The sequence below is a fragment of the Pseudovirgaria hyperparasitica genome (genome assembly GCF_010093815.1).
Source record: "Pseudovirgaria hyperparasitica strain CBS 121739 unplaced genomic scaffold EJ05scaffold_4, whole genome shotgun sequence".
Taxonomy (NCBI): domain Eukaryota; kingdom Fungi; phylum Ascomycota; class Dothideomycetes; order Acrospermales; family Acrospermaceae; genus Pseudovirgaria; species Pseudovirgaria hyperparasitica.
The window spans coordinates 587,437-606,668 of NW_022985552.1; the positions used below are offsets into that span (position 1 = coordinate 587,437).

Consider the following 19,232-nt stretch of genomic DNA (forward strand, 5'->3'; position numbering starts at 1 on the left):
ACGCAGCGAGCGATGAGGACGTTTTGGTGTGGCGACAAGGCAAGGACGCGTATCCTAGTAAACCATATGCAAGCAATCTCATTTTGGAACTTCAAATCTTCGCGTGCTTGATTGAAGTCCCTGTAGCTCGTCTGAGCACGCGGAATCGAAGGATTTCAATTTCATATCTAAGATGATTCAGGTCCGGTCCGGTCCCAGACACGTAGTGTCAAATTGAAAGATATAGAGGTCGCTCACGGATGCAAGTTACTCTTAAGCGGGCTGAGAGTTGGCGGGAAAATAGAGAAAGGATTGAACCAGGGCCAGAAAAGCTGCATTGTCGAAGAAAAGGGGAACCACTCAACACGAATCTAGTGGTTTCCAGAAATCATATCTGATGGAACCTCAAACGACTCGGCAAAGCCCATAAACTGACGTTCTTTGATGTCCAGGGACGTTTGTGGATCTAGCCATGGGTGGAAGTAGCGACCACTGGCGAGACTTCGCTGCGCTGGGCACTGGCGATAAGTTTGGTCCTAGGGCTTGAACGTTCGTTCCCTCGAAGCGTATTCTCGTATTTGTGCTACTTGAATGCTTCTGACTTATGCTGTACCTCGAGGCAGGTAAAGGTGGCCTCTGCTTCGTGGACTGCTTGTATGGAAGGATTGCTGCAGTTGTGTCGGCTGGGCGCTCGAGTAGCGCACCACACATACTGTCGTCGATATCCCCATCATCACCGAGCTTCCGGTACGACTTTGATGATCTTCTGACGAAAGGTAATCGGTACTGAATAGACCACATCTTTGAAAGCTCAGCCGCGATGTTTATGATAGTATGGGTGAAGCAACCTTGCCTGAGGAGTTCGTTGGAAAAGAAAGAAAGGAATGGACGAAGCTGAAGCTTGAAGGAACTGCGGCGGGCGCGGTCGAATTATAGAATTTATGAAAAATGTCACCTCGGTACTTGATTATCGTAAACATCCATGCAGTAATGTCCGGAAATTGGCGTATCCATGCACCACCCCACCGCAATTGTCCGCTTCGAGCTCGTCAAACAACACGATTGTGATGTCTAGTTTCAACGAATAAGGACCAGTCGCTACTTTTGTCTCCGAGATAGCAGGAAGTGCATACTGTTTTGCATTTTCACGCCTTGTCCTTCCTTCTCTTGCCACACCACCTATGCGGAGCATTTCTAAAGCCAGAGCAGAATTAATTACTTCCTCCGCGTAGGCTATGTTAACGATTGTGACTATCCGACTGCTTCCAATAAGAAGGCGGCGACCTTTAGATCATTTTCATGGAAAAAATCTTGGTTGAAATTGTGCAATAGAGCCCTCCAGTTGGAGTTGACCAACGGTGCCCTCGCAAACATGATGCGCTTTAGAAGCTCCGCGTTTCAATGCAAGTAGGATTGGACTAGCACAAGTCAGCTTGTAGAGTCCTCGAGGCACTTCTACAAAGAGCGGGATCCTGTTACATGTATTGTACCTTGGCCATTATACACGCGTCGAGCTGCGTGACGTTCGAAGATGCATTACGGACGTATCCATACCCTGTCGGCACGCTAAGACCAGTTGGGCTGTAGCCAATCAGGGGTCTCGACGTAACATATAGTTGTTTCATTATAATTCAACATGACTGCAGGAGATTTATACATACGGAGAGAATATGTGTCTCATGCTCTCTCTCCCATGTGGTAGCCCCATGTTGTTTGCTCTTTTTGTCATATTTCCCGCAACCAATGCCTGAAATGATCCTGGTTCAGGAGCCTGTTGTGACAGAATACCAGTCATAGACTCGATCTCCGAGCATCATATTGTCCTGCACATAGTAAGTTATAGATCCAAACTCGTACCGTTGTCATAGTGTTCAACCTAGTGCCTTATGAAACTTCGACAGAATGGAATCCACCCTCAAACTCCAACCTTATAAACTTCTTCCCGGAAGGAGCATCATACAAGACAGTAGCCGGCTCAGCCTCTAACCCATCGACAAGAGCCATTATCTCTTTCTCATCATCTAAAACCGGTAACTCAACTACCCCAGTTGTTCCCTCGGGACATTCGACCTCAACGTTGAAACCCCACTCGCCATTTCTCCTCCACGCGGCTCTAAACCTCCCCAACCGTGTCCCAAATCCCCCTTCCACCCACTCCAGGTCTCCAAACTGTGGTCTGAAACTCCATCTCCTTCCCGCTCTGTCCTGTACCCTCAACCCCAGCACATATTCCGTGAGTGCACTCGTCGGTCCACTACTCCACCCATGTGCATGGCTCGTATAGCTCGGATTGACATATCCCCGGTTATATCTATAACCAAAACTTCCATCCTCTAGGTACCCTCGATGACGGTAGACTGTGTACCATTAGGGTTAGCTAGATACCAGCCCCAGCACCGGCGGATCAAGTCTAGACCACGAAGTGTTTCACCGATCGCGAAGTGTGCCTGGATCTCGAAGGAGGATATAAATGGAGAGATGGTATGCGGGAGTTCAGGTGCGAGGGCGCCTATGGGAGTCCAGTTAGCGAGTAGGTTCTTGGAAATGGACGAGGCGCGGGAAAGGGTCGTGGCGTTGAAGAGGATGGCCATGCTGTTTGCGTCTTGGGGGTAAAGAGTGGTGGCGGTGGCATTATCACGGAAAAGGCCGTGATTATCATCGAAGCAGTTGGCGTTTATGGCGGTCCGGAGGGCGAGTGCGCGAACTGTGTATTCCGTGCTTAGATCAGTGGCATCGTTTATCCAGGTAGCAAGTTGAGACGCTGTTTGGAGAGTGTGGTAAAGACTTAGATAGAACAGGTCAGTATTCTGGGTCTTGAACTACAGGAGAATGTTACCCACATGATATTTGCCTCAGTGTTGTTGCCACCTTGGGCTTCACGTGCCCAGTCTCGAATTCCGGTAACATTCAGTAATCCCGCCGGAGTAACTAGGCTATACACATACTCCATAGCATGGAGATAGCCTACCCAATGCCTCTCAAGGAATTCCATATCATCGGTATATAGAACGTAATTATATGTCCCAATCAAAGTCCACATGTGATAAGCTAGTGGATATCAGGGCTGGAACAATCCTACTACTACAGTTGACTCACTGTCGCTATCTTGTTGTAACAAAGGCGGCCCGGCTTCCGGAAATGATCCATCAGGGTTCTGGGTTGTTAGAAAAGGTAGATCCATGACTCGGAGATTGAGCAATACCTGATAGTCGTACATAACCTGAAGGGCATTCTTCACGCTGGTCATATCACCGACACTGACAAAGGTCGACGGGACAGCAATACCCATGTCACCTGGCCAGACAGCGCGATCACGTTTGGCACCATCGACAATTACCGTATCTCCAGGACTCAGAAGTCCTGTGTTTGACCATGTGTTCTTCACAAACGGTACAGTTCGACCAGTATTAGGAGGTACACTGTTAGATTGAAGAGTATAGGCGCCACTGTACCAGATCTTATTCAGCTGATCATCATTGGAGTGGAAATAGCCCTGATATGCTCTCAGACTAGACCACGTTGGCTGAAACGATATTTCCAGAGTGATGTTCGTGATTGTAACTTTGCTGCTCTGATCTGTTTTGAGAAATATGGTTAGATACCGAAATCCACCACGCAGCTTCGCCTCCGGCATATTATAAATGCCCTGACCAGCCGCTCTTATATCTGCATATATTGCTCCGTCAGGGGTTGAGCCACCATTTGAGAAGTCAGACCACTGTCCGATCCAATTCCTCGCTTCGGAAAAAGCGAGTCCTATGGAAGCTGGTGCAGTTGTGTTGTAATGGAAAGAGACTGTTCCACCAACTTCAATGCCGAAGTCCACGACTACAGTGGAACCATTCCCTTCGAGTGTCAAAACACTTTCGTACGGAAAGTCCACGTTTCTTAATAGGTCTACAATCGAATCCGGCTGGACTATCCTTGCATTTGGAGCGTAGATATTCGACTCCCATGGCCCTTGAAATAATGGTCTTGGTGGACCGCTGCAGATCGTATCTCTCCAGCATGTTTGTGCGTGGACCAGATTCCAGAAAAGTATGATTGCCAGCATTACTCTCTCGTTTCCTTTCCAGTTTGATCTGTAGAAAGAGAAAGACCGCAATGTTTTCCAAGTTCGTTTTCTTTGAGCGTACAGGTTCAGCAGAGCCTTCTTCCTCCTGTGCCCTGTATAATGTGTGTAAAATTGTTATCGGGACAAGTATTGACCCGAGGTATAGCTTATTTCGGAATCATCCTATCGATTGACGCATGCGGGGAACCCTTTGATAAACCAGAGACCAGGGTCCCTGGGAAGCGGACCGAATTGAACAGGACCATTCGTGGTAGCATGAAGGTGAGGGATACCTTCGCAAGTATCTATCTTGCTCAGTATTGCAACTTCCGTATTGTTTCTCTAACAACAACTTGTGCGGTACAGTGAAGTTTCGCGAGTCAGATCCAATTAGGTATATTATGTCGTCTATATCTAAAGACAATGCTTGACAATTAGTCCTATCCTTTACGCTCTCTTGATGCCATCCAGACAATGAGGTACGTAATTGCTCCTGCCAGAATACTCATAGCTATACCCCCGGCCCATGAAGGGGCAGCATCTTCGCGCATTCTGTCTCCACTGACGAAGAGGACCACCCATGCTCTCTTTCCCAGCCCGAGCACAGTTCCGGTGCACCAACAGCTTTCGTAGAACCCAATAAGTTCGAAAATAGAGCTGAGAATAATCCAAAGAGCATTCAGTACTGCTAGGATTCGACCGAGGTAGCGTGTAAGCACAGCAAGCACACATATGACTGAGTGTGTACCATAGCGTCGATAGTTGTGAACATTCTCAGCTTTCCTTTGGTAGATGAGCATGGCCCAGTGGGAAAGGAATGCAGAAGTAAGTAGCAAACCGTGTGCAGATGTCGCCAGAATGCCGTATAACAAGTAGCTACCCGACCGACATCCAAGACCACGTACTTCGGTGAGGTAAGAGATTACAGTTGCTGCTCCTGTAACGCCCCATTGAAGAAACAAAGCGACTGCATTAGCGAATAGGAAGTGCGCAACCCACGACGAATCTTGCCACAAATCAGCCCATTCAATGTAAGCGTCGAGGTCAGCCCTCTGGAAGACTACGTCGGGCATGGCGGCCCTTTTTTCCAATGATGTTGCCACAATGTCCACAAGGCGATGATGAGTGAAGGTTCTGGCGTAGTTGAAAGCCGGACCTTGCACTCGTTCATCACCAATCACACTACCGAAGCAAGAATCTGGTGGATGAAACTCAATTTCGTGGCATAGACCGGAGCGCGTTTCGAGAGCTGCCGCGACTTTTTCATCGTCTTGACCTTGAAGGGCCTCTTTGATTGTACCCTCCCTGGATTGTGTTCCTACGTAGACCCAGCCGAGTACGACGGGGACTAGCCAGACCCATAGCGTTCCAGAGGAGAGAAGTAGAGCTTGAGAGTGCATACCGAGAGACTGTATGTACGAGGCGGCGATAGTAAGGACCCATGCAGCTACTGCGAAGAAACTCTGCGCAACGAGTGACAAAGTGTATAGTCGACGTGTCTTGTGCAGTCTCTTTCGGATGGTAACCCACCAGTTCTGAAATCTTGCATCGCTTTTTACGATAAGTGTGTAGAAATCCATGTCATTGATCCGCAATGACGACTGTTGAGCATTTCTAAGAAAGTCTCGAGCGGCCTTGGCAGCTTCCTTGGAAGCCTCGGAACGAGATCGATCGATTGTGATGGCAAATCTCTTGTGTGTTCGATGGCTACTTAGCGCTGTAGACATCAGGGAGAAAGTTGAGAGAGAGGGACTGCCCACGGATAGACAGAAGCTCATTATATTCTCAAAGTAGTCGCCAGCTTCATAGGGCAACTGCGCTGTTAGACCCAGCCAGGGTAAGAGGTAGTTTGTTACTCCAGACGAGAAGTTGAGAAAGTCGAAGACCATTGGAAACTGCGATCGGCTGCAGTATTGATAGCAGGTTGGCAGATCTACTCCCCATATATCCCAAACACCTCTCACATATTGCACTGGTTTGACACCATTCTCTCCTACGAGACCATCTGCAACGTGGGTTATATTGTCAGCATCCAGCAGTTTGCCAATACATTTGGCGGTCCACGAGGGGCCGTGTTTCAACGGTTCCAGAAACTTTGTTAATTCGGATGTGTTCATGTCATAGACTTGAGGGCAGAACATCTGCAATCTGCAAAGCAGGAAGAGTAACGATTCTTAATGTCACCATCAGAGTTGGCCAAAAGCTGCGGCACAGCCCCACAGTTGACGAAGAAGCAGCTGAATGAGCGCACATTAAAGCCATGCATGCAGCAAAGGAGATCATCAGGTCGTGTGCCGGGTCTCGGCAGCGCCTGTTCCGCGTTCTTCATTGGTGGAGGCTAATTTGTTTTCAGTTCAACACGTATGTGTGTAGACATTGCGCTGTATACTGGCTCGTTCTGGAAAGACGAGGGTGGCTTAGCTAACAGTGGACGAACTGGTGGCTTGTCCGGTGAGACGCCACGATAAGTTTGCGCAGGTGGCTTGCCGTACACAGGTACAGTTGCCTAGAAGCTGGTGAGCGAAGGGAAATGCTGAAGCTTGATAGATAACTCAACCGGAGAGTCATGACTGTAGATGGCTCTCCAAAGATGCCCTCGTTGGGTAGAGTATGAAGTGAATCGAAACCTAGTCGCGAGGCTGGTCATCCTTGTGCAACCCTACACAGGAGCATCCCTCGGTCTCTCAGCAAAGCTTTCGACACCAAGAAGCCTTACGACAATGACTCTTTGGTTTGTCGTTGTTATTCTTCTCAAATGTGATCGCAGCAACATTCGTTGACTGGGTTTGGGTCGATGGCTCCGGCTCGCCGTTCGCAGCTTTCGCGGCTATTGAGGCCCCCACCTTGCAGACGAAGGCTTTACGGATTTGCTTCCAGATCTTCTCCGTCCGTTCACGATGTATGAAAAATCCATTTACTGTAGGTTTCTCACTTGGTAGCCGGACGTTCGATTTGGCTGTTTCGAAGCTCTGAGAGTAGGATCCGGGGCGTCGCGGCCAGCATTCTTGCGTTATCTTGTGCGCTCATGCTCAGAGGACATCAGATGAGCTCCTAAGCAGGGTCCCTCTCGCTCCAGCTTAATCGAAACTGGCAGTCTTCAATGAAGACAGTCGGACTGCGAGACAGGTATAGTTCATTCACTAAAGCCAAGAATCGTGCACGCACAGGTCTATCTTGGCAGTCGGCGATATGGATCCTTCACCCGTGCGAGAGGTGCACTGGCCATCCATGAATCGCAGGGATTTCTTCGCATTCGCAATCAATCGCAGAGGGTTCTTCGCATTCGCAATTAATCGCAGAGGGTTCTTCGCATTCGCACCAATGCGTCCATTAAAGAGTCGCACGAGAAGGATCCGACCCAAAACTGGATTTGTCAGACCAATTATGTATGCTAGAAGACTCTAGCACTGGGGAAAGGCTATAGTAAGCACGACTTTACTGGAATAGGTACTGCTGCGGCAAGCCATACATGTAGCTTATACAGATTCCAGTTGACATAATCATCTCTCACTAGTCACAATCTTTGAAACTCTGGACTTCGATCTTCGATAGACCCTTTTGATTGAAATGACATACTGCTCTGTCAGCTGCTCCGCACTAGGATTTACCGTAATCAAGAAGCAATAAATAATACACGCTCTGCTTACTGTATATAAAATGGTAAATCCTCTCGCTATAGTTCCCAGCTTGCTCTGCATTCTTGACCACACCTGAATCGAAGATGACTTCTTTCTGGACTGCGCCACGGACAAGCATGTCCTCATCAGCATTGCTTTTACCCATTCTCATATCCGTCGCCAAATGTTACAACGCATCATATCAGCCCCGCCCTTACACAATCAACGTTGATCCGACTTTCATCGAAGATACGCGTGTTAGGGCATCTAACTTTCGGCCGTCGCTTGACATTGATGCGCCAGCATGGTTTGATGGTCCACCTGTTGCCAACGTTTCAGAAGTGGCTGAGTATTGGGCGAGCGACTTCAATTTCGATCAATTCCAAAATGAGCTGAACACAAATTTCTCGCACTTCATTACGACTGTACCTCCACCGGGAGAGATGTATAATCGATCTTTGGATATCCACTTTATTCATGAAGTTTCTGATCGCGAGGATGCCATTCCAATGCTTCTGCTCCACGGCTGGCCATCGACAAGTCTCGAATGGGCGAAGGTGATTCCTAGCCTCGCCCATCCGCCAAACAGCTCCCTCCCAGCTTTTCACGCTGTTGCGCCTGATCTCCCAGGTTTTGGTTTCAGTCCTGCTCCGACCACCCCTGGGCTCAATCCAGAAGGGCACGCGATCGTATTTGCGAGTCTCATGGAGCAACTAGGCTATGAACGCTACGTCGTCTACTCAACAGACCTGGGATTCGTAGTTGCACAGCACATGGTACCAAAGTACGTTGATCGCATCATCAATCACGTCACGGACTTTTATCTCGTTTTTCAGAATGCGACCGACTCGGCAAGATTCGCAAATAATCAGACGACGCCGGAAGAGACTGCCTACATTTCGTCTCAGAATGATTTCCTCGCCAATCATGGAGGATACTCTGATGTACATAGTACATTGCCGTTGTCTCTCGCCCACACGCTACTTGACAGTCCTGTTGGATTCCTGGCGTGGATGTGGCAACTAGTATACACAGTCAGCGATGTACCGCAAACCGCAGAAGAACTCATACGGCGGGCACTAGCATTATACATTCCAGGCCCATATGGAAACATTCGGTCTTATAAAGAGCTGTTTGGTGTAAGTCACACCAATCCCTTTTGACGACTATGCACTAAATAGCACTTCGCAGATAAACCTGTTTACGGGCGTTAAAACGAAAGTGCCTGTTTCCGCAGTGCAGTGGGGTTATCCCAGCCCTGCGTACCCAGCTTTGAAGGATTTCAACTATGCTGTAAGATCTTGGCCTCCTCGTTGATGTTCAACCATGATGACTGACAATGACGTAGCCTCGAGACTGGGTTGAACGAACTGCCAACCTAACCTACTTCAAGAGACTACCGGTTGGTGGCCATTTTCCAGCAGAGAGCCGTCCACAATTGTGGATTGAGACCATCTGGGAGATATTTGCGGCTGCCGTCTAGGGAAAAAGAAAGCCCAGTGTGCTCCTGGGACAGTTGAGGCTGTTTAGCAGATATCAAAATATGCGAAAGTGACTGGTTGAAACTTCGTAGCGTAACAATAGCAATAAATGGACCTCAACATACATATCTATGTCTATGACCATTGTAGAGAGAGAACATCGCGGCTTGTTGCTGTCGCAGAAGTGTTTACGAGCCGACATGGAGGTTGATATTTGGAATCAGTGCCAGCTAACCGAAAACGGATAAGCCAGCCATGCCGCAACAACAATGACGGTGCGGTTGATGCCGAGGTCGGCTATCCGAGTCGGAGTTACGACTGGACCATTATCTCCACACTCCAATCTTTCCTATGTTCATCTTCAATTTCCGCATTGGCAGTCACGTGGGTTGCGGCGTTGCGACCCACAAAGTTTCTCAGTCTCAGTTTTGTTCTCACCAATTGCAATAAGACACGCTGTTTACCCTGAGATCTCCGGCCGTTTCACGACAGCTTGCTAAGCTATAACTGATAATTCTACTGGGTGTGATCTTATGTGCCGCAAGGCAGTGCCGATTGTCCCAGCTATACTTCTCATTGCCGAATGCTCGAATACAATTCCGATCCAGGTACTTGTCTTCCTTAAATGAAAGACGTAGAATGCTTCCTTAATCAGGCGTATTTCGCTGACGTGCTATAAAGTAGCACTGAGACAACAATCTAACCAGTCGTTCAGCAATTGGACATCTGCTATCATCGTTCATTGTAGATTGTGCGAAGCTTGTTTGGTGTCGTGAAGCCACATCAAACACACGACAAGTGCAACAATGGCGTTGGTGGAACCATTGAACAATACCGCTTATCGAGAGCCGACATCTAAGACATCCTCCTTGCTTGACTCACATTTCCCGGTATCCGATCAACACCATGGTGGGGAAGAAGAAAAGACGTTAGAGAGTAACAGCACACCGCAGAGAATCTCACCAAGACTCGAGTCTATTAGAGCGCCTGGAGATGTGAAGAAACCGACACTTTCAAGAAATCAATCCAACACGACCAACAGCTTGCGCCCAGTTCGTTCACAGCGTTCATATGCTGGCCAAGACGGATACACTTGTTTCAGCGACGAGGATGGTGCCGAAGGCTCTGATGGTATCAATGAACCAAGCGATCCTGAGAAGGCGTTTGAAGTCAAGTGGGATGGCGAAAAGGATCCAATGAATCCGAGGAATAAGGGCAAATTGCAGAAATGGCTCATAGTCCTGATCATTGCAGCAAGCTCACTCTGTGTGTATGTATTGATCCAGTCAAACCTTGCGTTGATCGCGCAGTACCACCATATACCAATGCTTGACGCAACGAATCATCATGGGCGATCCCTCGGACTGACTTGGACAGGACTTGCGTCTCGTCCGGCTATACAAGCATCTATGAGCAGGTTATACCACTCTGGAGCTCGTCACGCGAGGTTGCCACACTTGGCTTGTCTCTCTATGTTGTAGGCTTGGGTCTTGGACCCATGTTTCTAGCCCCCCTGTCTGAGGCAAGTCAAACCTTTGACGATCAGAACCACAGGGTTCGTTCTATGGAGATGAACACTGACGTCTTTACCCGCAACAGTTCTACGGCCGCAGACCAATATATATTGCGTCGCTTATATTCTTCGTCATCTGGCTAATTCCATGTGCCGTTGCCAATGGGATGGCTACGATGCTCGTTTCGAGATTCTTGGATGGCGTCGCAGGCTCTGCATTCTTGAGTGTTGCAGGTAAGCATGCAGAAGCGAAGGAAACTTGCATTTAAACTGACCGTATGATGTTCCAGGGGGTACCGTGGGCGACATGTTCTCGAAGTCTGAATTGTCAATGCCCATGATGGTCTACACAGCCTCTCCATTCATTGGGTACGTCACATAACCCTTCCCACGAATCATATGCCAGCCCATGATGTATCCTAATCAAAGGATCGAATGTACTTGGGTATGGCGGGGGCTCCAGTATCTGGTGCTACATAGATTGTTGATTCATCCGGGCAACCGGATCGCTCCCAGATACCGAGCATGGGCGCAGATGGACTAAATCACACCTTTCAGCAGATCATGGGCTAACTCATTGTTTGCAGGCCTGAGCTTGGACCCATCATTGGCGGTTTCATAAACCAATACACGAACTGGCGGTGGACCTTCTACACACTGCTGATTTGGGCAGGCGTGCAGCTAGGTCTTATCGTCTTCTTTGTTCCAGAGACGTATCATCCCGTGCTGCTTCGTGCCAAAGCTCAGAAGATGCGAGCGGACACTGGCAATGACAAATGGATGGCGCCCATCGAGCATATGGATCGAACTATTGCCCAGACGATTCTCTGGTCATGCATTCGCCCGTTCCAGCTACTCTTCCTTGAGCCAATGGTAAGTACCAGGTCAGCAATAACAGACAGACGATCGTTAACAACGCATTACGTAGTGTCTCTGTCTTTGCATACTCTCCGCACTTCTGCTGGGCATCCTGTATCTGTTTTTCGGGGCGTACCCGCTTGTATTCGGGGTCAATCATGGTTTCACGCTGTCTCAGACCGGCCTTGCTTTCATAGGTATCCTAATAGGTATGATCGCTGGAATATCGACAGACCCTCTGTGGCGGCAGTACCGCGAGTATCTGGTGCGGCAACGGGAGCAGCAGGGAGGGGAGCCAGGCGGATCAGAACCAGAGTATCGGTTGCCTCCTACGATTCTGGGAGCAATTCTCATACCAGTGTCGCTTTTCGGTAGGACGCCACCCACTGATTTATTGGAATTCCTCCAATTGCAAGACGGTTTGACTGACAGTTGCTACAGGGTTTGGTTGGACTACATATTCCTTCGTACGTACTGGCCGCTAGTGTTCCATGTACCCTTGCTGTTCTGAATATTTGCTGACACTACTTTTGTGGGGGTACATAGGTGCATTGGATAGGTACGTGCACACTTTTGGAATCCAGCAAACACAGTGAGTGCGAGAGACTGATGACGATGGTGTGCAGTTCCCATAATATTCTCAGCCATTTTCGGTGTCGGGTAAGTTAGACGCATAATGCTGCAGTCGCACACAGCTACCATGTATGGTCGTGTTAGAGCTGACAGTGTCCTGCAGAATCATATTCGTATACTCAGGCGTTTTCACATTCCTCGTCGACTGCGTAAGATACCCCTCACATGTCCATTCAACTCTGATGGAGGATCGCACCGGACTGACGCATGACATAATGTTGTAGTACCCATTGTATGCTGCGTCGGCATTAGCAGCCAACAGCTTTGCTCGATCAAGCTTCGCGGCGGCCTTCCCATTGTTTGGGGTGCAAATGTACAGTAGTAAGTCTGACACCAGCTTGAGACATGCATGGCCCATTGGACACTGGATGTACATCGGTCATGGGCGATCCAAGCGAGTGGACAGTTGTATGACTTGTGGACTAATTATGCCACCAGATCTCGGCTACCAGTGGGCAACGTCACTGCTAGCATTTCTGGCACTGGCCATGACACCGTAAGTGGGACACTCCCAGACTTGGGTAGAGCGAATACGACCCGACACAGTGGTTGCTGGGATCAGGATGGCAATGATTAACGGTTAGTGTGCAGGTTCCCATACCTCTTTTATCGATTCGGCAAGCGCCTCAGGGGCAAGAGCAAATTTGCCCAGGCTTGAGCTTAAGGGTGTGTAAGAGGGTGTAAGGGTGTTAGGGTTTGAAGGCGTGATGTGAGTATGAGTGCGTGTCCGAGTGTGAAAGTGCTCGTGTGTCCAACAAGAGACAGCATGTCCTTCAGGGATGTGAACGGGGGGAGACAGTCCAGCCCCACTATATATAAGGAGGGTGGCACGACATAGGATTGAATCTGGTGGATGACAGAAAGGATGGCGACTCGAGGTCCTGGTACTGTTTGTAAAGTAGCATGATATATCAAATATGGGTCCAGCGCATAGGCCTAGAACAGTGTAAGTGCTTAAGCATTTGTAGAGGCATTAGGGAGGCTGACAGTCCACAACAGACAGCATAGCTGAGGTGGCTGCGTGGAGTCGGGAGCTGCAACATAGCTACATCATGTTGCTTAATCAATGACTGCATGAATTCGATCGGTCTGACGCATCATCAGAAGCACATGGCACGTGACAGACACGCATCGCTGGCATCGTTGAGACGGCTGCGCCTTGATTGTACAACCCACGAGGCGCCATTCGCGGCCAGCATTCACGGTCCAAGGGTAGGACACGAGTGGGATACAACATGCTGCTAGCGGCGACGCCGAATATTGGGTTGAACCGCAACGTGGCTACCTCGAGCGTCGAGGCGTAGGTGATGAGACGTCAGGCGGAGTACGAGGGTGGAGGCGACGAGACAAGATGAGATGGCGATGCGATGCGATGAGATGAGATGAGATTGAATGAGATACTCTGAGCAAGGGGCTCACCTCACACTCAGATGGTGGGAAAGGCTTGGCTCATCTCGGTAGCAGGGCTGGAGATATGTGAGAGGCACTAGGTTGGAGGTGCAGCAGTAAAAGGCAACCAAGTTGATCACGAGCAAGTGCAAAGTGCAGAAGATTGGGGCGTTGTCCACGTATATGTTGTTGAGATGCTGGGAGCTGCAACAAGGGAGCTGCGAGCGTAAGCATGAGCCTGAGCGCCTTGATGCCTGATAGCCTGGGGCATCCTTAGATTCCATTAGGAGTCAGCATTCTAACCACAAAGGGCAACAAGCTAGGACCAGGTCAGCTGCACGGTGGCGATGTGGCATGTTCATGTGTTTATGCACTGATTGTGCATTATTTGTGCGTGGGCTTGAGCTTGTGCAGGGAGATGCTTGTGTTTTGTGCAGGTTGCAGGTGCTTGTGCACCTAGGGCTGCGCTGTCGCAATGGATCACTAGACACTGCTACCTATCATCCCTTGTATATACATCAGCCATCTAGGTCAGCTTTGAATTCAGTTGTAAAGTCCACTGCTCAGCCAGGCTTCCTCTCCTGCTCCTGTTTTTCCTCATAATTCATTGGAATTGGAAAGATGCATTAGAATCCGCGTTATAGGTAAGTAACACCTACTGTACGCTGAGGCAGATGCACAGATCTTGGCAGCCGACAGAGCGACCTCGGCCTTGTCGGCTCAACTCCTCACGCAGATGGACAGAGCAAGACGCGTGCTTTGGGAGGCAGACTGTCTATTACGCCGCCCAGTCTCATACCTACCCACGTCGCGGGCATGCGCAAAAGCCGATCGGTATCAGATTCAGATGTTGCGGGGCGCCGATCGGCCGAGACAAATGCTGACAACAGCACTGCAAACCTTCACTCCACTCTATACACACTCCACTCTCCACTCCATACATACTCCACATCCCACAGTCCACAGTCCACAATCCACCAGGGCCATCTTCTCAAAGCGCCTTTTAAGCTCCAAGCACGACGCGAGCACGCCCTCGCTGTCTTCTCGGCCAATTCCTTCTTTCCATAGCCACTATCGCATCCAAAGGCCCTGCACCTCTTGCAGTTCCTTTCCTCCAGTTTTCCCGCGAATCCCCACGTCTTCCTACTTCGACTGCCTGCTGTACCTTGCGAGCCCTGATCCTAGCTCCAAGACAACAACCCTCCAGCCTGGTCGCTGAGTGATATCAACAGTGACTCTGAAAGACTCTGAGACTTAGGCAAGCCGTCAGCTCCAGGACAAGCTTCGCATAATTAGCATCTTGAACCCTTGACCAAATCTCAGCCGCCCAAGACTCCTACAGCTTCAATTGCGCACGCGCTACCGATATAGACGCTTAAACCTCGCTTCCATTCGTGCTACAAGGGCCATCCGTATTCGCGATATAACACAATCAACGACGCCAGAGGCATGGGTGGATCTGCCTCTTGCGCACCATGATCATATCCACATCTGCTTCTCGAAAGCCATCATCTCTGCACTCACCCCGGTCCCGTGTCACCCCAGCATTGTCCCAATCCCACGTCTCGCTCGCTGTACCACTCCATCAGCTCGCCACCATTCTGCTCTCTTCAATAGTCTCGACCTACCAATCTAAGACTTTGCTTCCAAGCCTGTCGAGTCCTGTCGCACACACTTCCCCCGCGCCCAGCTGAGCACCGTCCACACTACCAGTACCACCCTGGCTCGAGTCTGTCTCTCTTCTGCACACGCATATTGCTCGCTCGAAACACTCTCTTGGGAACACCGACCTCCCTTGGATCCACGTCTATTGGCTGAACCATTCACTTGGGGCTATCTTTCGAGGCGACATCGGGAGCGGATAGCCGCAGCATAAACGTGGGGCTACGGCAGCGGTACGCTTGGATTCTCATACGGACGCTCCCAACGTCGTACACAGCTTCTCATATTACAAATGTCCACCCCAGACGCGCAAGATGCGTCTCCCTCCCCGGAACATAGCGGCGATGAGGACGGTGACGATATGGCTGAAGACAAACAGCTCAAATCTGAACCCGAGGACGAGTCGTCGCAGTCACAACCTGTGAACGGCTCGAAAACAAACCTCAAAGACCCCAACCGCCAGAAACGGAAGAAGGCAAGAAGAGCATGCTTAGCCTGCCAACGAGCTCATTTGACTTGCAGTATGTATTCCATTCTCTCTACTATCCCTGGGTATGCGTTATAGCGAAGGAATGCTCGTCCAAAGTTGTTAACTCTTATCAGGTGATGAGCGACCATGTGGTAGGTGCATACGTCGCGGCCTGCAAGATCAATGTCAAGATGGCGTACGCAAAAAGGCCAAATATCTTCATGATGCGCCGAACGAAGCATTACTACCGCCGCACTTGAGTAATTATCCACCTCATATGAACAGTCAGAGTAGCCCAAACAACCCATCAGGAACTTCTTTGACAGATCAAGGCCTTCCCATGGGACCACAACCGACGTATTTCTCCCCAACACAACCCCCAAACAACTATGGCATGTTTCCACAGAATGGCCCTCCCATGCATAGCAACATGCCTCCACCAGGTCCTGATATGGGACCTTACAGTGGACAGTCTACCCCGATTTCACCACCTCACTATACACAGCAGTCTGGCCAAAGAACCCCACCAGTCCAGAGTATGGGGCAACCAATGCAACAAGTCCCACAACAGAGTCCACCGCAAATGCAGAATTTTGGACCGAGCATGTTCGATACTAACGATCCGTCGCTATTCAATTTTGATCTCGCTGGTATGAACTTTGGGAACCATTATGGAGCTTTGGAATTCGGCATGCTCGGCCACATGTCCTCTGGTGCTGGAGAGACTCCACCGCATGAGAACAATATCATCAGTCCGTTGAATCAGGCCATGTATCATGCTAACAACCCCCAAAGCTATGCAGACAGCCCCGTGAACGTTGGAGGCTTCGACAATGTTGACTGGCAGATCGCTCATTCGAGGCAAGGTAGTCAAGTCAACATGCAGACGCCTCAGTCGGCAATTCCGAACAACATGGATTCCGTAGTACGCCCTGATACATATCACAACGCCTACTCCGTTGGCCACAATGCTGGCAGTCTTTCGAGTGCAAGTCCGGGTTCTTCGGGTCAAGATGGAACACCGACGACGTACGAAGGAGCACCAGCTTCACCAGCGTTCTTCGTAAACACCAACCAACAGCAAGCGCAGCATCAGCCTATCTACCAGAATCGACCTATAGTGCAGTCACAACAGTCGCAGCAACATCAGCGCCAGCCTGGCAGCTTACTTCGAAATATGAACCCCAACTTTGGCCCGAAGAGGGTGCATCGAGACACGAATGTCATTTATCGCGATCTTAACAAGCCTTATCCGTACACGCAAGCTTTCCATCGTTTTCAGGAGCTACTGCATACTCGATTCCCCGTCGACAAACGCATGCGAGTAGCTAAGTCCATGGCCTCAATTCGACCATCATTCATAGCGTGCACCAAAGACCTCGATGAGCAAGATCTGATCGCTCAAGAGCGCACATTTCAACGCAAGCTTTGGGGTTACGAGGATTGGCTCGCATATATTGGGACTCCTTCACTTGTTATCCGCCGCTCGGGCGAGGTTGCAGCCGTCGGTAAAGAGTTTTCACTTCTGACAGGATGGAGTCGTAATGTACTTCTAGGCCTTGAGCCGAATTTGAACTCCAACTGGGACTCGATTTCAACGCAGACGAGCTCAAGAGGTAGTATAGCTGGAGCCACGACACCGGCTGAAGACCTTCCCCCACGTACTTCCACAGGTAACCCTGTGATGATTGCCGAACTTCTCGATCATGACAGTGTCGTGCGCTTCTACGAGGACTTTGCGCGCCTGGCTTTCGGTGATGCACGTGGGACAGCTGCACGCCGTGTGAAGCTTATGTCATACGTTGCGCGGAACGAAGATGATGGTTTGATGAGCAGCGTTTCGAATGGCGTGAACCAGGCAAAGAAAGACGATCTCGGTGGCAGAGTTGTGGATGAAAAAATGAGACCTGCGAGACGGGCCGGTGGAAAGGATCGAATCGACTGTCAGATGTGTTGGTGTGTTTGGCATGATCAGTTCGACATGCCAGCGATGATCATACTGAATGTGAGTCCTTGTTTTGCCTCTACCATGCATTCAATGTATTCAGGATGCTAATATGGCCTCCTTCCAGTTCCTTCCCATCATACAACAACACTCACCGCAGGAATCATTCAAACAACCAGTCCAGCTGGGGGCTCAGAGGCAACACATCGTCGCCTAGAGCTTTGTTCGGACACGCTACATTGATCGGTCGACAAGCTGATAGTATTTACGCCATTCATCATTCGGTCAGAGCCATGTAGGATGCAGAGGGGACAATAGTTTTGACATCTTGTCAGGCTTCATCAAGGGTGGCGTACATTGAGCGTTTTTGGGGCACATACCTCGACAGGATTGCTATGGTCGCATGTTCCGGTGTTAGAGAAAATGCATTTACCCGCAAGGGCTCTCAGGTTGCAAGCAATGACATGGAACTGTAATTAGAACCCGTGTTACCTGCCTGCAGCAATTATCGTCAATCCAGAGCCTTGAAAACAAGGCGAACGGGAGCCTTTCCTTTCATGGTACCTTATCGCACCGCACGGACCTAATTGGTTTGGACCCTGAATGGCATCAATAAACACTGCTCACGTCATCCATTCACTCCACCACCTAAGTAGAACCCCGCCGTGTCATCCCACTTCCTTCAATTCTCTCCTTTCGCCCGCAACCCCGTCCCACAACATGCCTCCACCCGCGAATCGCCCACGCGATGAGATTGTCGGTTCAGACAGTGGGCCCGAAGCTCCATTTCCTATCAAACTCAGCGGTCCCGTCATCAAAGGCTTCGGGCGCGGAAGCAGAGAGGTGTGCTCTCTCTCTCTCTTTTTCTCTCCCTTTCTCCTTCTGCCTCTTCGATCAGTCAAATGCAGCCCTGACACTGACACGCCAGTAGCTCGGCATCCCAACGGCCAACATCCCTATCGCCGGGCTCTCTGTCGGCGGCCACAGCACACTCGCGTCCGGCGTCTACTTTGGCTGGGTCGGGCTCGACACCAGCCGGAGCCATGCCGTCGCAGGCAACGCAGCAGCAGCAGCAGAAGATGCACACACGACCGGCACACCACCCACCAACGCCGCAACACCAGCAACAAACCCCATAATCGCCAGCGCACACCAGCAACATGTCGAGCACTCCTCTGACAACAACGACGACACCAACAACGACAAGAGCAGCAGAAGCGGCCCGGAAGACACATACCCAGCCGTGTTATCCATTGGCTACAACCCGTTCTACAAAAATACCGTGCGCAGCGTCGAGGTGCACATCATGCATGCCTTCACGACCGACTTCTACCATGCGTGGCTGAATCTGTCGATTCTGGGGTTTATCAGGCCTGAGTATGACTATGATGGGGTGGACAGGCTGATTGAGGATATTCGGACGGATATAGAGGTTGCGGGCAGGAGTTTGGCGCGGGATGGATGGAGGCGGTGGAGGGAGGATGCGTGGCTGCTTGAGTTTCCCGCGGAGGAGGAGGGCAAGAAAAGGGGGCATTTGTGAACTAAGGGCGCCGGTGGATAGAGACGCCAATTGTGGTGATAACGACAAAAAAAGAGATGTATAACGATAGACTACATGTACGAAACGAATTT

At 50.0% G+C, this 19,232-nt stretch overlaps 7 protein-coding genes across 7 annotated transcripts; 4 read left to right on the forward strand and 3 right to left on the reverse strand.

The window, feature by feature from the left end:
• Window positions 1-247: 247 nt before the first annotated feature.
• Window positions 248-1,028, reverse strand: EJ05DRAFT_277084 (uncharacterized protein). The gene has a single exon (XM_033740405.1). It carries the CDS (start codon window positions 778-780, stop codon window positions 385-387), a length of 396 nt encoding a protein of 131 aa, XP_033602693.1. The 5' UTR covers window positions 781-1,028; the 3' UTR covers window positions 248-384.
• Window positions 1,029-1,863: 835 nt separating this feature from the next.
• On the reverse strand, window positions 1,864-4,099 carry EJ05DRAFT_530940 (Six-hairpin glycosidase; the record flags this gene model as incomplete). The annotated part of the gene is made up of 5 exons (XM_033748994.1): window positions 3,182-4,099; window positions 3,076-3,133; window positions 2,820-3,027; window positions 2,338-2,763; window positions 1,864-2,290 (listed from the first exon to the last, which is right to left on the reverse strand). The coding sequence occupies exons 1-5, from the start codon at window positions 4,031-4,033 to the stop codon at window positions 1,864-1,866; spliced, it is 1,971 nt and encodes a 656-aa protein (XP_033602694.1). The 5' UTR covers window positions 4,034-4,099.
• Window positions 4,100-4,253: 154 nt separating this feature from the next.
• EJ05DRAFT_276837 (uncharacterized protein) lies at window positions 4,254-6,391 on the reverse strand. The gene has a single exon (XM_033740404.1). It carries the CDS (start codon window positions 6,172-6,174, stop codon window positions 4,474-4,476), a length of 1,701 nt encoding a protein of 566 aa, XP_033602695.1. The 5' UTR covers window positions 6,175-6,391; the 3' UTR covers window positions 4,254-4,473.
• A 1,396-nt stretch (window positions 6,392-7,787) lies between these two features.
• Window positions 7,788-9,133, forward strand: EJ05DRAFT_498212 (alpha/beta-hydrolase; the record flags this gene model as incomplete). The annotated part of the gene is made up of 3 exons (XM_033746652.1): window positions 7,788-8,789; window positions 8,842-8,943; window positions 8,999-9,133. 3 exons carry the CDS (start codon window positions 7,788-7,790, stop codon window positions 9,131-9,133), a joined length of 1,239 nt encoding a protein of 412 aa, XP_033602696.1.
• Window positions 9,134-9,928: 795 nt separating this feature from the next.
• On the forward strand, window positions 9,929-12,793 carry EJ05DRAFT_525355 (MFS general substrate transporter; the record flags this gene model as incomplete). Its single annotated transcript, XM_033748845.1, has 11 exons — window positions 9,929-10,401; window positions 10,509-10,686; window positions 10,731-10,878; window positions 10,935-11,013; window positions 11,232-11,517; window positions 11,573-11,873; window positions 11,944-11,969; window positions 12,198-12,284; window positions 12,360-12,456; window positions 12,574-12,631; window positions 12,727-12,793. The coding sequence occupies exons 1-11, from the start codon at window positions 9,938-9,940 to the stop codon at window positions 12,791-12,793; spliced, it is 1,791 nt and encodes a 596-aa protein (XP_033602697.1). The 5' UTR covers window positions 9,929-9,937.
• Window positions 12,794-15,478: 2,685 nt separating this feature from the next.
• EJ05DRAFT_498214 (uncharacterized protein) lies at window positions 15,479-17,817 on the forward strand (the record flags this gene model as incomplete). The annotated part of the gene is made up of 3 exons (XM_033746653.1): window positions 15,479-15,707; window positions 15,790-17,660; window positions 17,728-17,817. The coding sequence occupies 3 exons, from the start codon at window positions 15,479-15,481 to the stop codon at window positions 17,815-17,817; spliced, it is 2,190 nt and encodes a 729-aa protein (XP_033602698.1).
• Window positions 17,818-18,320: 503 nt separating this feature from the next.
• EJ05DRAFT_436250 (riboflavin kinase) lies at window positions 18,321-19,140 on the forward strand (the record flags this gene model as incomplete). The annotated part of the gene is made up of 3 exons (XM_033741739.1): window positions 18,321-18,443; window positions 18,532-18,648; window positions 18,808-19,140. 3 exons carry the CDS (start codon window positions 18,321-18,323, stop codon window positions 19,138-19,140), a joined length of 573 nt encoding a protein of 190 aa, XP_033602699.1.
• Between the last annotated feature and the right edge of the window lie 92 nt (window positions 19,141-19,232).